This window comes from Pristiophorus japonicus, chromosome 22, assembly GCF_044704955.1.
Source record: "Pristiophorus japonicus isolate sPriJap1 chromosome 22, sPriJap1.hap1, whole genome shotgun sequence".
NCBI classification, from domain to species: Eukaryota; Metazoa; Chordata; class Chondrichthyes; family Pristiophoridae; genus Pristiophorus; species Pristiophorus japonicus.
This window is the reverse complement of record NC_091998.1, coordinates 64,785,054-64,802,985: the sequence shown is the minus strand read 5'-3', so window position 1 is coordinate 64,802,985 and position 17,932 is coordinate 64,785,054. Positions and strand designations below refer to the sequence as shown.

At 51.4% G+C, this 17,932-nt stretch overlaps 1 protein-coding gene across 3 annotated transcripts in view; it reads right to left on the bottom strand.

Annotated features, from left to right (window-relative positions):
• Positions 1–16,373, bottom strand: part of dock5 (dedicator of cytokinesis 5) — a 193,476-nt gene extending 177,103 nt beyond the window's left edge. For all 3 annotated transcript variants that reach the window (XM_070866296.1, XM_070866297.1, XM_070866299.1), the window contains exon 1: positions 16,157–16,373. In XM_070866296.1, the coding sequence (XP_070722397.1) occupies positions 16,157–16,199 (43 nt within the window). In that variant the 5' untranslated portion in view covers positions 16,200–16,373. The remainder of the gene's footprint in view (positions 1–16,156) is intronic.
• Positions 16,374–17,932: the final 1,559 nt, after the last annotated feature.

Below are 17,932 nucleotides of genomic sequence, written 5' to 3'. Positions count from 1 at the left end.
CACATAGTGACCTCCCTCTCAGGAGGCAAGATTTTTCGAAGCTCCCCTTTCGTTCCGTTTGCAATGACCTTAAAGTTACAGCCTTGTGTTACTTCCTCACTGAGACAACCTCATCACGGCCTACATCATCATAACCCTGCACAACCTCGAAGGCCTCGATCAGGTCACCCTACACCACCACCCCAGTTCCAGGGTGTTGGTAAGGCCGAGAGCCAGCATATTGTCCTCTGTCTATGTGACTGCACACTGCTCCTGCCCCAACGGTTGGACAGGTTTGGAGAGGCCAACCGACTAGTTGCCATAGTGATGGGGAGGGGGCCTGCTCTGTCTGGGAGAGAAGCATGCGACGGAAGACTGCGCGCAGTCACTAGTCTACAGCAACAAAAATTTGCATTTATATAGGGCTATAACATAGTAAATTGTCCAGGGCACCTCACAGGAGCGGCATCAGATAAAAATTGACACCAAGCCACACAGAATCATAGAATCATACAGCACAGAGGCCATTCGGCCCATTGTGCCTGTGCCAGCTCTTTGAAAGAGCGATCCAATTAATCCCACTCTCCCGCTCTTTTCCCATATCCCAGCAAATTTTCCTTTTCAAGTTTTTATCCAATTCCATTTTGAACGTTACTATTGAATCTGCTTCCCATAAGATGATATTGGGACAGATGACGAAGGGTTTGGTCCAAGAGGCAGGTTCTAAGGAGCGTCTTAAAGGGGTAAAGGTGGAGAGACAGAGGGGTTGAGGAAGGGAATTCCAGAACTTAGGGCCCAGGCGGCTGAAAGCATGGCCACCAATGGTGGGGCGAAGAAGCTTGGAGATGCACAAGATGCCAGAGTTGGACGAACGCAGAGATCTCGGAGGGTGGTGGAGCTGGAGGTGATTATGGAGGGGGCGATGAGGCCTTGGAGTGGACTTGAAAACAAGGCTGAGAATGTTAAAAATCGAGGCGTTGCTGGACTGGGAGCCAATGTAGGTCAGCGAGCGCAGGGGGTGATGGGTGAGCGGGACTCGGTGTGAGTTAGGACACGGGGTCAGCGAGCACAGGGGGTGATGGGTGAGCGGGACTCGGTGTGAGTTAGGACACGGGGTCAGCGAGCACAGGGGGCGATGGGTGAGCGGGACTCGGTGCAAGTTAGGACACAGGGCAGCGAGCACAGGGGGTGATGAGTGAGTGGGACTCGGTGTGAGTTAGGACACGGGGTCAGCGAGCACAGGGGGTGATGGGTTAGTGGGACTCGGTGCGAGTTAGGACACAGGGCAGCGAGCACAGGGGGTGATGAGTGAGTGGGACTCGGTGTGAGTTAGGACACGGGGTCAGCGAGCACAGGGGGCGATGGGTGAGCGGGTCTCGGTGCGAGTTAGGACACGGGACAGCCGAGTTTTGGATGAGCTGAAGTTTATGGAGAGTGAAAGATTGGAGGCCGGGCAGGAGAGCGCTGGAGCCAAGACTGGATTTGTACTCGTGTGTTGGGGATCATGCTGCATTATTCCATCTGTTTCTCTGTGAAAACCAGAAACCATTGGTTTTGAACTTGTGAACGAGTGCCACGGGCCAAGATTAAACATTGATCCAGTTCTTTTGTGAAATAGAGGAGCTGGGAAGGCGAAAAGGAAATTTCTCTTAATTACGACTCATTTTCTGTCCACACTTAGAAATGAAAACGCGGAGGGCCATTATTTTACCACTGATACGCCTTTCACTTTACTCTATCCTTTATTCAATTCCCTTTCTGTATTCAATCATCCCCAGCTTGTATTTGCTCTTCACCATCTGTGTCCTCTCCAGCTGCTCAGCTGTAACCCGATAGCCGGCTCGGAGATGTCCTTACTGCTCTGGGGCAGCGCTTGCCAAGTCGAGGCAGCTTTGTACCTCGCGCAACGCCCTCCAGAGTGCAAACTCAACTCAGTCTGGGGCCGGGAACAATTTACAAGCAGAGGGGATGATGGTGTGGGGGTGTTGCTGAGTGAGCCCACGGTGGAATCAACTGCAACAAAGCCAGGAGCGCGACAATTAAATGAGGCCGGACAAAGCTGAACACAGCCACTGGTGGAGAATAGGCGGGACACACACAGGCCGGACGATTAATAAGATAAAAGAAAGACTGGCATTTATATAGCGCCTTTCACGACCACCAGACGTCTCAAAGCACTTTATAGCCAATGAAGTACTTTTTGGAGTGTAGTCGCTGTTGTAATGTGGGAAACACGGCACAGCAAGCTCCCACAAATAGCAACGTGATAATGACCAGATAAGCCGTTTTTATTTTGTGATGTTGATTGAGGGATAAATATTGGCCCCAGGACACCGGGGATAACTCCCCTGCTGTTCTTCGAAATAGTGCCCTGGGATCTTTTACGTTCACCTGAGAGGGCAGACGGGGCCTCGGTTTAACGTCTCATCCGAAAGACGGCCCCTACCGACAGTGCGGCACTCCCTCAGCCCTGCACTGGGAGTGTCTGGCTGGATTTCTGTGCTCAAGTCCCTGGAGTGGGACATGAACCCACAACCTTCTGACTCGGAGGCGAGAGTGCTGCCCACTGAGCCACGGCGGACACCGGAAAGACTCCGGATTGAACCCGGCGGGTTTCCTGAGCCACCCCGCGGGTGGGTCACCAGCAGAAGCAGGCAGCCAGTAAATGACCTGAATGGAGGCAGCATGGGGACCGTGTTTATTGTTGCCGCTAGGATACGGTGGCGATGCCACTCAGGGGGCAGGAAGGTCGCCGGCTGATAAGAGCGTGTTTTACAAAGGGCCCCTGGGAGTGGCGGGCGGGGGGGGGGGTCAGAGGCCAAGTGGAGTTTGCTTGACACGGGCCTGTGGTGCCCGCGTGGACCTGCTCACTTGGGAACTGAGCACTAACAGTGCCAGGTTGTACAATACACAGAGAGAAGGGATCACCTAGCACTGTTATGGGTATTTAATGTCGTCTATACCCTGGCCGGTGGCCAGGACACCTGTGAAAGCGGCTACTGTTTACACGGCTGCCAGTCCCGGATCTGGCAGCATTTCTCTCCAGCCTCACCGCCCTTTGTGACAAATTGACCAACATCCAAAAACACGTCGTCGCTAACCACGACTTCCAGACTGGTCTCCATTTCCGCTTCACACAACACATGCCCAGGTTTCTCAATAAACCCACCCCACCCTTCTCCCCCACCCCTCCTCCCTCTCTCCTGCCCTCCGTTCCTCAAAAAGGCCTCACAAAACAAGCTGCCAAGTTTCCACAGCAAAATCGGTTTTTGCTTCTCTCCCTCTCCCCTCCCTGAAGGCGTCGGCTGATTTGCGAGCGGGGGGGGGGGGGGGGCGGGGGGCGAGGGATTGAGCTTAGGAACGGGAGCCCTGCCTGGGATCACTCAGGAATGCCGCGAGCTCGGCACAGACTGGGAATTGAATCCGTCGGCTGGTCCTGCGAGGATTGACCCCGCACGCGGAAGCACATTTGCCAAATGCAGCACCAAAGGAGATTGCGGGACGGAATGAGGCAATATCTGTGGCTTCGGCATAACTCAATGCTGCATTTACATCGTTATCCATGTTTAATCTGTTGTGGGTGTTATCTCTGGGTCCGAGAGGAAGCATTGCCTCGTTCATCGATTGAGAAGTGGTGTGCGGTTAGACGGCACAGCACAGTTTAAGATTAAAAAGCAAAGCTATCAACTAAATCCCCTCCCAAAGCGCAGACTGAGTAACCCTGCTCAGTCTGGTGGAACGTATCCGTGCAGCTTTCTTTCAGCATCCCTCCCCTATCACTGCGCTCATCACCTGCGGTGTGAATTCGTCTTGGGAGACCCTCCAGTGACTGTCAGCAGCCCATCAGTGAAAGTGAAGGTGAATCGTAGAGGCCCAGAGCCCCACACAGGCCCAACACAGGCCTGGAGCCCCGCACAGGCACAACACAGGCCTGGAGCCCCGCACGGGCCCGGCGCCCTGTACAGGCCCAACACAGGCCCGGAGCCCCACACAGGCCCGGAGCCCCGCACGGACCCAACACAGGCCCGGAGCCGAACACAGGCCCGGAGCCGAACACAGGCCCGGAGCCGAACACAGGCCTGGAACCCCGCACAGGCCCAACACAGGCCTGGAGCCCCGCACAGGCCCGGAGCCCCACACGGGCCGATCACAGGACGCACGAGCCACATAGGCCGAGGGCCCTGCACAGGCCTCACCTGACCTCCACCCAGTTACGCTTTGTAACGGGGCTGACTGGATCAGCAGCAGGAACCCTGGCTGACATTCTTCTCTCCTTAGCTCCAAGGGTTTTGCTGTTGCCGGCTAACAACGAAGGCCAGGGAGGGAGCCTGTGACCTCCCTGCTCTGTGCAGCTCAGCTCAGTTCGGGAACGCTTTACTTTGATACTGAACCAGCCGCTTGGCACTGCCGTGGGGTGTTGGCAGCCTGCGGCACGTGACGTGGATTCAGTTTTAATCCGCACGTGTCGTCGACGGCCCAGATGCTGCCTGGGGCCGGATATCAAGTGTTGCCGACTGACTGCGCCGGCTGGGCTCGGGAGAGCGGGTAGTGCCTCCTGCTGCATTACTGCCCTTTCAACCCTGTGACCCGACCCGACCCGACCGTGGATCCAGCTGGCAGTGACAGGGTCAACGTTCCCCCAGCTGTCGGGGCCGGGGGGGGGGGGCCTTGCGGGCGTGTAGCTCAGCTCCCGCAAGACACGAGGACGTGCTGCACGGCGCGACCCGTGGATCCGCCGCGAGGGGTGGCGAGAAGCACGAGGCTGGCAGCTGGTGCGCCAGAGAGCTCGCCTCCCACCTTGTGGTTGCTGCTGATCAAAGGGGCACGCGGCCGATTCTTGCCGGCGGTGGTGGCTTTTGAGGCCGAGGCAGCCAACAGCTCGGCCGAGGGAATATTTTAACCGCCTTTTGATTTCACCCGCACCCACATCCGATTTTGCCCCCGCTCCCCGCTTGAAGGCATGGCCGATGGGTTCGTTTCCACGAGTGCCAACGGCTCTCCCAACAACTTGCCCAAACAAGCCACTCTTCCTGCGTGCGAAACGCTGACTGATGGCTGGATATTTGACTGCGGAGGGCATCGCAGACACCCCTAAAGCTCTCCTCCACGGTCCTCGCTCCTTCCAGCGAGGGGCACGGGATAGAGATCAAGGGGCCAGGAGCCCAGGCTAACTTCACCTCCCTTACCCAGGAGCAAGGAGCATGCCATTGCCTCAAATCTGGCACCAAGCACATGGTCTACAGGGCTGTAGTGATACCCGCCCTCCTGTATGGCTGAGAGACGTGGACCATGTACAGTAGACACCTCAAATCACTGGAGAAGTACCACCAACGGGTTCTCCGCAAGATCCTGCAAATCCCCTGGGAGGACAGACGCACCAACGTTAGTGTCCTCGACCAGGCCAACATCCCCAGCATCGAAGGACTGACCACACTCCACCAACTCCGTTGGGCAGGCCACATCATCCACATGCCCGACACGAGACTCCCAAAACAAGCGCTCCACATGGAACTCCTACACGGCAAGTGATCCCCAGGTGGGCAGAGGAAACATTTCAAGGACACCCTCAAAGCCTCCTTGATAAAATGCAACATCCCCCACTGACACCTGGGAGTCCCTGGCTAAAGACTGCCCTAAGTGGAGGAAGAGTATCCGAGGGGGCTGAGCTCCTCGAGTCTTGTCGCCGAGAGCGTGCAGAAATCAAGCATAGGCAGCGGAAGGAGCGTGCGGCAAACCAGACTCCCCACCCACCCTTTCCCTCAACCACTGTCTGTCCCACCTGTGACAGAGACTGTAATTCCCGTATTGGACTGTACAGTCACCTGAGAACTCACTTTTAGAGTGGAAGCAAATCTTCCTCGATTCCGAGGGACTGCCGATGACAGCCGCGGGAGTGGAGACTGGGGCAACCGCTCGCAATACAGGGTTGATCATTAGCTCTGAAAAAAATTTGCAATCTTTCACTATAGGATCTAAACGATTCCTTATTCTTGTCAAAGGTTCCTAACTTATTGACATAACCCATTGTCACATCCATATCGCCTTCTTAGCTTCGTAGCCATTAATCACTCTTAATAATCTTGAATTGCTTTTCAATGACTCTAAATGGCTTTCCACAAGCTCTTTTTGTCAGTACTCACAAAAAAAATAGTACTGCCAGACTTTCATTCAGGACCCACACTGCCGGCATAATCTCCTTGCTGTGCTCCACTTGCATTTGGCTTCTCATAAAAGGAGATTCCACCAAAAATGTCCCCACGAAGAAACTTCCAACCTGGAGTCCGACGGAAGCAAGCATTGCAAAGGGTGGGTGGGGCTCTTTAGCCTTGGCTGCAGTCCACCCAGGAGAAGATACTCCGAACATAAAAATCGAGAAGACAATGGGGAACCACCTCAGCTCCTCTTACCTAGCCAGTGGCTCACGAGTCTCGTGTGCGAGACTTGAATTAGGACCTGCTCGTGGGGCAGAACACCAATGGGCGAGCCCTGTGTAAAATGCTCCTGTCCGGGTGGTCAACTAGATCGATCCCTGGGCTGAGAGGGTTGTCCTATGAGGAGAGATTGAGTAGATCGGGTCTATACTCTCTGGAGTTTAGAAGAATGAGAGGTGATCCCAATGAAACATAAGATTCTGAGGGGGATTGGACAGGGTAGATGCTGAGAGGTTGTTTCCCCCAGGATGGGGAGTCTGAAACCAGGGGTCACAGTCTCAGGATAAGGGGTCGGCCATTTAAGACTGAGATGAGGAGGAATTTCTTCACTCAGAGGGTGGTGAATCTTTGGAATTCTCTGCCCCAGAGGGCTGTGGAGGCTCAGTCTTTGAGTATATTCAAGGCTGAGATCGATAGATTTTTGGACTCGAGGGGAATCACAGGGATATGAGGATCGGATGGGAAAGTGGAGTTGAGTTCGAAGGTCAGCCATGATCTTATTGAATAGAAGAGGCCATGTATAAGGGCTGGCGCTATTCCCTGCATTTTTCCTGCAGCTGTCACGCTGCAAAAATCATGTCCGTTGTGCCCCATAGGGGACGGAATCCGCACTGCGACTTCGGGAGGAGCTCCTTACAGCTCCCTCAACGACCATCTGTCCCACCTGTGACAGGGACTGTGGTTCTCCTATTGAACTGTACAGACACCTAAGGACTGATGTTAAGAGTGGAAGAAAATCTTCCTTGATTTCCTGCATATGATGATGATGATGAACGGCAGAGCAGGCTCGAGGGGACGTATGGCCTACTCCTGCTAATTCTTCTGTCCAATGTTCGTTCTTACTCATGAACCACCTTGTGTCTCCTGCGGTTTGAACCCATCCCCACAGTGAGTGGTTTGCCCTGATTAATGCTGTCATTCCCTTGCATAACAGGAGGCTTCAATTAGGTGACTACCAATCATCGCGCTACCCTCCCCGTCCCGGCCAGAAATAAAACAAGCTCCACTTCTTCAAACTTGTCTCAGAATTTAAACTGCTGCACCGAGAATGATCTCCCTAAACTCTCCTTCTGGGGTCAATGATTTCCGTCCTAAGCCAAGATGGGTCGGAGAGGGATTTCCAAGATTTTTTTCCTCTAAATTGGTCTGGGTTTTATAAATCTGTTTTTTTTTTGCCTCTCCCAGGAGATCACATGGTTGCGGGTGAGGTTGAGAGTGTACATATTGTGATTATAGCGAGAGTGCAGAAAAGAATGGTTCCAGGGATGAGGGACTTCAGTGACGTGGATAGACTGGAGAAGCTGGGGTTGTTCTCCTTGGAGCAGAGAAGGTCGAGAGGAGATTTGATCGAGGTGTTCAAAATCATGAGGGGTCTGGACAGAGTAGAGAGAGAGAAACCGTTCCCATTGGTGGAAGGGTCGGGAACCAGAGAACACAGATTTAAGGCGATTGGCAGAAGAATTAAAGGCAACATGCGGAAAAACTTATTTATGCCACGAGTGGAATGCACGGCTTGAAAGGGTGGTGGAGGCAGACTCAATCGTGGCTTTCAAAAGGAAATTGGATAAGTTCCTGTCGGAAACATAATGGCAGGGGCTACGGGGAAAGGGCCGGTGGATGGGGGGGGGGGTGGCTGAGGTCCTCTTGCAGAGAGCCAGCATGGGTTCGGTGGGCCGAATGGCCTCCTTCTGTGCTGTAAGCATTCTATGATTCTATACACAAGGTATCGCATTGTGTGGGGCAGGCTCCATGGACCAGATGATCTTTGCCTGTCCGTCATTGTTCGTATGTTCGAATGAGTATAAAGCAGTGGTTCCCGTATTGGACTGTTCAGCCACCTAAGGACTCATTTTAAGAGGGGAAGCAAGTCTTCCTCGATTCCAAGGGACTGCCTATGATGTTGCAACCCCGCCTACTGATTCTCTGACAATCAGCGATGCGAGCAGGGAACAATCATGGCTGACTTGGACTGTGCATTGTACTCCAGACACGCCTGCTTACCCCCCCGACACAGTGTCTCATCTGGAACTCTGTCTGTTTGCATTCCGCTCAAACGCAGTGTCAACCATCGGCGCCTCAGACTAAAGGAGACCCTGAAAGGCAGGGGGAGCGCGGGCAATAGAATTCTAGTTACCACGGAACCCGATGGGACGGGAAAATATTGGGGAAACTGGGCTCGTTTTGGTTCAAGGGGATCCAGTATAGTTTCATCAATGCTTCCTGTGCAGCCAGCAACTGCCACAACGAGATTCAAGCCACGCGCGATCACTGAACGACCCTGCGGGCTCAGAATGGCAAAACAAAAACTCGTTTTAACTTTAAAGAAACAAGTTTACCGTTGTGAAACTTCCCTTTTACATTTCACAAGAGCCGCTCAGCTTGAAAATGTCCCCAAAGCGGAAAGTCTCGACAGACGTGAGCCCTTCCTCTCCCAACCTTGCTCACCAGCTCCTGCACTCATCTCATTGGTGGCTTCCCATTGTCCTGTCACCAACCAGGCCACTGGGGGTCGGCCCAGTGCTGGGTTGAGTGACTGGTGTATCGATGAGCCCTCGAGATGCCCAGTTGCACCAGCCTGAAGAACAGCGTTCCTGCTGCCCTCGCGGTGGGAGAAGGCGGCATCAAGAGGGCACCAGATGCCAGTTCAGCCTCTCAGCCTCTGTGGCCCTTTCCTGTCCCAGACTGCCCTGTGAGGGCAGATCCCTGAAGTTCCATGAAGGATGAACATATTATCCACCTGGGAGTAGTGTGTCCTATTCTGGGCACCGCACTTTAGGAAGGGTGTCAAGAACATAACATAAGGATTAGGAGCAGGACTCAGCTATTCGGCCCCTCGACTCTGCTCCGCCAACCAGTGAGATCATGGCTGATCTTCAACCTCACTATCCCCATATCCCTTGATATCCAAAAATCTATTGATCTCTGTCATGAATATACTCAAAGACTGACCCTCCACAGCCCTCTCGGGCAGAGAATTCCAGCGATTCACCACCCTCTGAGTGAAGAAGTTTCTCCTCAACTCGGTCCTAAATGGCCGACCCCTTATCCTGAGACTGTGACCCCTGGTTCTAGACTCCCCAGCCCGGGGGAAACTCCCTCCCTGCATCTACCCTGTCAAGCCCTGTAAGAATTTTGGACGTTTCAATGAGATCACCTCTCATTCTTCTAAGTCAAGGCCTTGGAGATGGTGCAGAGGAGATTTCCTATAATGGTACCGACGATGAGGAACTTCAGTTATGTGGGGAAGCTGGGGTTGTTCTCCTTACAGCAGAGATTTAATAGAGGCATTCAAAATTGAGGTGTTTGATAGAGTAGATAGAGAGGAACTGTTTCCAGTGGTAGGAGGGCCAGTAACCAGAGGGACACCAGTTTAAGGTGATTGGCAAAAGAACCAGAAGCGAGATGAGGAGTTGTTGTGATCGGGAACGCGCTGCCTGAAAGGGCGGTGGAAGATGATTCAATAGTAACTTTCAAAAGGGAATTGGATAAATATTTGAAAAGGAAAGATTTGCGGGGCTGTGGGGAAAGAGCGGGAGAGTGGATTAATTGGATCGCTCGTTCAAAGAGCCAGCACAGGCACGATGGGATGAATGGCTCCTTTGTTGCTGTTAGATTCTATGATTGCGTTAACCAAGATGTCCACAATGACATTCTTTGCGTTCTTCATGCTTAAAAAATTAACCTTTTGTGCTCATGAAGGTACAGATCCTGCAATCTCCAAACCAACCAACCAATGAGGGATACTTGCTTTCATCCTTCCCAGACTGCACTTGGGCATCCTGCTTTCATCGTCGAGAAGCCTGGTTGTTCTATTTCACCCGCCAGTGCTGCTGAAATTCGGTTTTCCTTCATGGGACTCACTCCTGGCCGGTAATCTCACTGACGGCACACACTCAAGGGTCAATCACACCAGTGTTAGGTTGTGTCTGAGGCGAGTGACAGAGTGCGTGCAGTCGGTTAAGCAATGCCTCAATTTTAAAATTCTCCTCCTTGTTTCCAAATCCCTCCATGGCCTCGCCCCTCCCTATCTCTGTAATCTCCTCCAGCCTCACAACCCCCACCCCCGAGATGTCTGCGCTCCTCTAATTCTGCCCTCTTGAGCATTCCTGATTATAATCGCTCAACCATCGGTGGCCGTGCCTTCTGTTGCCTGGGCCCCAAGCTCTGGAACTCCCTCCATAAACCTCTCTGCCTCTCTGTCCTCCTTCAAGATGCTCCTTAAAACATACCTCTTTGACAAATCTTTGGGTCACCTGCCCTAATTTCTCCTTATGCGGCTCGATGTCAAATTTTGTTTTATAGCGCTCCTGTGAAGCACCTTGGGATGTTGTACTAGGTTAAGGGGGCTATACAAATGCAATTGTTGTTGTTGCATTAGGTACAAAATAGCGATTACCCGCAATACAAGTGGCGCACTCAAGGACGAGAAAGGTGGAAAGTCTGAAAGGAGTGGGAGGTGCAGACCACACAATGCTCAGGATTGTGGCCTCTATCCCACCCATTTAATCTCCGTGATACAAATTCCGTACAATACTCCCGGGCCCCAAGCCTAACCAAGCAAAACTCCAGTATATTCACCCCTCCTCGCATCTCTGCACCCATTAACCCTGGCCGACTGTCCCAGAAACACAGCATCACCCGAGAGGCACAGGACACTGAAGAAATACCCGAGGAAACACGAACTGTAAGCAGGGCATGAAAATCAGCAGGTGTCCATCAGTGGATTAGAAGATAATCATTCACGAAGCTTGAGCTCAGGTAAAGCACTGGGACTTCACTCTTGTTGGTTCAACTGGTCAATGGAACTCTGAGTTGAGGTTTCTCATTAATTCACGTGGTGTGGGTGTCGCTGGCAAGGCCGGCATTTATTGCCCATCCCGAGTTGCCCTGAGGCGGTGATGGTCGGCCTTCTCAATTATTTTCGTGGTTTGATACAGCTGAGTGACTTGCCAGGTCACTACAGATTTAACGGCTTTGATGTGGGACTGGAGTCACGGACAGACCCAGACTGGGCAAGGACGGAAGGCTTCCTTCACTAAAGGACATCGAATCCTAGAACGGTTACATTTGGCCCATCAAGCCCGTGCCGGCTCTCTGCAAGAGCACCTCAGCCAATCCCATTCCCCCGCCCTTTCCCCGTAGCCTGGCAAATGTTTTCCTTCAGACACTTATCCAACCCCCTTTTGAAAGCCGCGATTGAGTCTGCCTCCACCACCCTCTCAGGCCATGCATTCCAGATCCTAACCACTTGCTGCGTGAACAAGTTTTTCTTCATGTCGCCTTTGGCCAATCACCTTAAATCTGTGCCCTCTGGTTCCCGACCTTCCACCAATGGGAACAATTTCTCTCTCTCTCTAATCTGTCCGGACCCCTCATGATTTTGAACACTTCGATCAAATCTCCTCTCCACCTTCTCTGCTCCAAGGAGAACAACCCCAGCTTCTCCAGTCTATCCATGTCACTGAAGTCCCTCATCCCTGGAACCATTCTCGTAAATCTTTTCTGCTCCCTCTCCAAGGCCTTCACATCCTTCCTAAAGTGTGGTGCCCAGAATTGGACACAATACTCCAGTTGAGGCCGAACCAGTGTTTTATACAGGTTCATCATAACTTCCTTGCTTTTGTACTCTGTGCCTCTATTTATGAAGCCCAGGATCTCGTAAGCTTTTTTAACCGCTTTCTCAACCTGCCCTGCCACCTTCACTGATTTGTGCCCATATACCCCCAGGTCTCTCTGTTCGTGCACATCCTTGAGAATTGTACCCTTTAGTTTATATTGCCTCTCTTCATTCTTCTTCCTACCAAAATGTATCACAACCACAAGTACATCGGCGAACCAGTTGGTTTTTTACGACAATTAGAGGTCATTTTTACTGATCCCACTTTATATTTCCAGATTTTTTTTTTAAAGAATTCAAATTCTTAAGCTATGGTGGTGGGATTGTACTCACGTTGTCAGGATTATTAGACTGGTAACGTAACCACCACACTACTCAACCCTCAGTTGGAGTTCTCGTTGTCATAATTACATTTAAGACTTCAAAAAGCAATTCTGCAATTTTTGCCTAAGAGCTCCAGTTGCTGTGTACACGGGCCCCGCTTATACTGTGGGGTGGATTCCACAGCAACAGTAGTTTTACGCCAAGATTTCAAGTATGATTCTACCTCTGAAGCTCCCCCTCGCCCCGTACCAGAGCCACCCCGGCTGACAGTCCAGTGCCAGCGTTTAGATTTACTGCCTCAGGCACTGCGTCTCAGCGTTTGCAGAGCAGCAGCACGGCCTCCTCAGACCCAGGGGCATTAAAAAGTAAATTGCCGATCTGGGGGAGAACCTTCCAGGACGGGACATTTATCACCCGGCACAGAAGTCCTGCCCCCGATGAGGAATTGGGCACTTGCACCTCTCCAAGGAAGCGGAGCGTTGTCTCCGGCTCAGAAGGCCAGCGCTACACAGAGCATCCACAGAGGTGCTAATAGGGCTATAAAAAGGGCCAATTTCAGCCCCTAAATCTCTTGACATAAGTCTTTATTAAAATTGATTTAACTTCATTCAATTTAATTTATGGTGTCAGCTGTGACTCAGTGGGCAGCACTCTCGCCTCTCAGTCAGCAGGTTGTGGGTTCAAATCCCACTCCAGAGACCTTGAGCACATAAATCTAGGCTGACACTCCAGTGCAGTGCTGAGGGAGTGCTGCACTGTCGGAGGTGCCGTCTTTCGGATGAGACATTAAACAGAGGCCCCGTCTGCTCTCTCAGGTGGATGTAAAAGATCCTCTGGCACTATTCGAAGAAGAGCAGGGGAGTTCTCCCCGGTGTCCTGGGGCCAATATTTATCCCTCAATCAACATCATAAAAACAGATTATCTGGTCACGATCACATTGCTGTTTGTGGGAGCTTGCTGTTTGCAAATTGGCTGTTGCGTTTCCCACATTACAGCAGTGAACACACTTCAAAAAAGTACTTCATTGGCTGCAATGTGCTTTGGGACATCCGGTGGTCGTGAAAGGCGCAATATAAATGCAAGTCTTTCTTTTCAAAGAGCGAGAGAGAGAGAACAACCGGCTGGTGTCTTCTCCCAGTTCTCCAAAACATTTCATGTAAAAGGAATTAGTTTGAGGTGACTGTTGCGTGGGCAAACAGACTGGTCTTTTCATGCCAGCACTGAGATGACAGAGCAGCTAATCTGCCTTCTGGTTCAGGGAGCAATGGTGACCAGCACATTGCGATCTGAGTAGGTCACCGGGACAACTGACACCCACCTCAGCAGCCAGACAGGGCTTCAGGTTAACGGGTCATCCGAGGGACTGCACGACGCAACACTCGGTCAGAACGACCACATGCCAGCCTGGATTGTGCACTTAAACTGGATTAGGTTCTTAAATCGGGGACTGGTTCTTGAAAACACAAGCTTCTGACTCACAGGTGAGGGTGCTACCCACTGAGCAACAGTCCACACTGTACCGGCACAATGGGTCAAATGGCTTCCCTGTGTGCTGTATCATTCTATGATTCTAGGTTTGGTAGTGGGGCAGCACAGTGATGTCTTCAGTCTCTGGGCAGCAGGTAGAAGCTGATCCACTCAGTACTGGCATTACAGATTGAGACATCTGAGTAGCAGCATGGTACTGATGGGGAAACATTGCTCTTACAGCTGAGACTCTAAGTGTTCAAACTGGGTGGGTGGAGAACATAATTACTAGGAACAGGAGTCGGCCATTCGGCCCCTTGAGCCTGCTCCGCCATTCAATAAAATCATGGCTTTTATGGCCCCGCCCTGCCGTTCTCACGCAGGTCGGGGCCTTTCTCTCCTACACATACACTGACATCACCAAGATGGCCATGCATGCGCTTTGGTACTCACTAAATCAAGATGGCAGAGGGCTGAAAGTGAAGAGTGACGTCATCAAGGTCCAGGTGATTGGAGCATGGGCAGATACAGCAGGCGCGGAGAGGTCTCCAGTCGTCCTGGTTAACCCTTGCCACTGGACCAATACCTCGCTCTGTCAAGCCCCGTGTGATGGCTGATGTGCAACGGCCACCCCACGTTAAAACAATCCATGTACAGGCATCTTCCACCCTTCAGGATGTAGTTTGAGTCCATTATTTGAAACACCTGTGAACTCATCCTCTTTTGGTGTGGAAGCAAGTCATCCTCGCTTCGAGGGACTGCCGATGATGATGATGATGGGCTGATCAGTGACCGGAACTCCACTTTCCCACCCAATCCCCATATCCCTCGAGTCCAGAAATCTAACGCTCTCAGCCTTGACTATGCTCCCCGAAGCCGAGCGGGTTTGTTAGGGGGCTTTGCAAGATCATCAGTTTCTGCCCATTGAGTGCCTGATGTACCAGAAGCCGGCAGAACTATGTACTGAAGGGGAGACCTGTGGTATTTTGCACAACTGACTTTGGATGGGAAGTTCCCCGAAGCGTCACATTATTAGCCGAGAGTGTCACAATATTTGATCGAGAGAAGAGAGGGAGCCAACAGCGAGAGGCTGAGGAGTGGGAGTTTGAGATTGGGAAAAGGGGGTATGATAGGGATAAGGGATGGGGAAAGAGGATGTGAGATTGGGGGCATAGGATACGGCACATGGGAATATGGGAATGGCAGAAGCGGGTATGGGATGGGGTAGGAGATTGGGGACCGAGGATATCCGGCACAGGCACGTGGGCTGAATGGCCTCCTTCTGTGCAGTATCATTCTATTGTACGATGAGAGTTCTGGGGAATGAATCAATATTAACTGAGGGTTCTGAAAGGGGAAAAAAAAAGACTTGCATTTATATAGCGCCTTTCACGACCACCAGACGTCCCAAATCGCTTTACAGCCAAATACATTTTTGAAGTGTAGTCACTGTTGTAATGTGGGAAACGCAGCAGCCAATTTGCGCACAGCAATCTCCCACAAACAGCACTATGATAATGACCAGATAATCTGTTTTTGTTATGTTGTTTGAGGGATAAATATTGGCCCCAGGACACCGGGGATAACTCCCCTGCTCTGCTTCAAAATAGTGCCCTGGGATCTTTTACATCCACCTGAGAGAGCAGACGGGGCCTCGGTTTAACGTCTCATCCGAGAGGCAGCACCTCCGACAGTGCGGCACTCCCTCAGCACTGCACTGGGAGTGTCAGCCTGGGTTTATGGGCTCAACCTTCTGACTCAGAGGCGTGAGTGCGAATACTGAGCTACGGCTGGCACCGAGGAGGGGGAACAACATTTATTGAGAGTTCTGGAAGTGGATCAATATTGATTGGGGGAGTGGTGGGGGATCAGTATTTGTAGACGATTCTCAGGATAGAAACGTGTGAAGTTGCTGGAATGGGGCGTAGGGACATTTTTCGCTCTGATGTTTGAACATTGTTACCGATTCTTAGTAGAGGTGGGGTCACACACAACACACACACACAGAAATGGAGCTAGTTTGGCCACAAATACAGAGGAATTAAGCTGGTTTGGTCACAAATACAGAGGAATTAAGCTGGTTTGGTCAAGCCAGATTTCACAGAGAGAGTCCGGGATCACCCGTGTCCCAGCCACTGCACTGCAAAAATAAAAGGTGCTTTACACAAAACGACCCATTGAGAGAATCAGAAAGCAATCGGCCGGAGCAGATGCAAAGTGTTTGCAAGAGTTGCGGCCAGTCTGCCTGGCAGTGTGTAACAGGTCTGAGGAAACTGACTGGAAATGCACAGGAGTTGCCCGAGCCGCGGAAGTTGCAGCAATGCACACTGTACTCACCGACTCCGTACTTTTCCCGTCTGGTTGGAACCCACCGAGCCATGGCTCTCCTCCCCGCCCGGGCACCGACAGACTTTCACCAGAAATTGTCTCCCTCATCGGAGCAGCCCTGCTCCGCCATGTTGAGCAGGACGTGGTGGAAAGTCAATTATCTCCATTGTAGAGTCCTCTCTCTCTCTCTCTCCCTTGTCCTGGAAACGAGTGGAGCCTGCCAGAGAGAAATATCTCTCTCTCTCTCTCTCCCTCCCCCAGCCGCGCTGATGTAATGTGCAACTTCTCATTAAACAATGCCTGTGCTCAGGAGACTGTGGCCAGTGCCACACACTCTGCCAGATCTTCCCCCTGTCTGATTCTGCCAATCCAGCACCCTCGACAACTCTCTGTCAACTGATCCCCTTTCACACAACTCCACATCCACTTGAATAAATCTCCCTGCCCTCCCTCCACACAGGGCTGGTTATCCACATTGCTGTGCACACACATCAAAATACCATCACACTACAAGCAAGTGCCCTCCCTCAAGGTTGGGGGGGGGGGGTTAAATATTAGCATGAATAGAGGATTGGCTAACTAACAGAGAACAGAGCGTCGGGATAAATGGTTCATTCTCTGGTTGGCAATCAGTAATAGAGTGGGGTGCCGCAGGGATCAGCGCTGGGACCCCAACTATTTACAATCTATATTAACGACTTGGAAGAAGGGACCGAGTGTAATGTAGCCAAGTTTGCTGACGATACAAAGATGGGAGGAAAAGCTATCTGTGAGGAGGACACAAGAAATCTGCAAAAGGCTCAGTGAGTGGGCCAAAATTTGGCAGAAGGAGTATAATGTCGGAAAGTGTGAGGTCATGCAATTTTGCAGAAAAAAAATCAAAGAGCAAGTTATTATTTAAATGGAGAAAGATTGCAAAGTGCCACAGTACAGTGGGACCTGGGGGTACTTGTGCATGAAACACAAAAGGTTAGTATGCAGGTACAGCAAGTGACCAGGAAGGCCAAATTGTATATTGGCTTTTATTGCAAAGGGGATGGAGTATAAAAGCAGGGAATTCTTGCTACAGTTGTACAGGGTATTGGTGAGGCCACACCTGGAGTACTGCGTGCAGTTTTGGTTTCCATATTTACGAAAGGATATACTTGCTTTGGAGGCAGTTCAGAGAAGGTTCACTAGGTTGATTCCAGGGATGAGGGGGTTGACTTATGAGGAAAGGTTGAGTAGGTTGGGCCTCTACTCATTGGAATTCGGAAGAATGAGGGGTGATCTTATTGAAACGTATAAGATTATGAGGGGGCTTGACAAGGTGGATGCAGAGAGGATGTTTCCACTGATGGGGAGACTAGAACTAGAGGACATGATCTTAGAATAAGGGGCCGCCCATTTAAAACTGAGATGAGGAGGAATTTCTTCTCTCAGAGGGTTGTAAATCTGTGGAATTCGCTGCCTCAGAGAGCTGTAGAAGCCGGGACATTGAATAAATTTAAGACATAAATAGACAGTTTCTTAAATGATAAGGGGATAAGGGATTATGGGGAGCGGGCGGGGAAGTGGAGCTGAGTCCATGATCAGATCAGCCATGATCTTATTACATGGCAGAGCAGGCTCGAGGGGCCATATGGCCTACTCCTGCTCCTATTTCTTATGTTCTTATTGTTATATCTCAAATAAAGCAACGTGACTGAGTACTGTAGACTTGAGTAAGTGTGACCTTAGTCTCCTTAGTCTGACAGCATGGGAGGCCTGCTTATATACAGTGCTCCCAAGGGATGCTGGATTCCT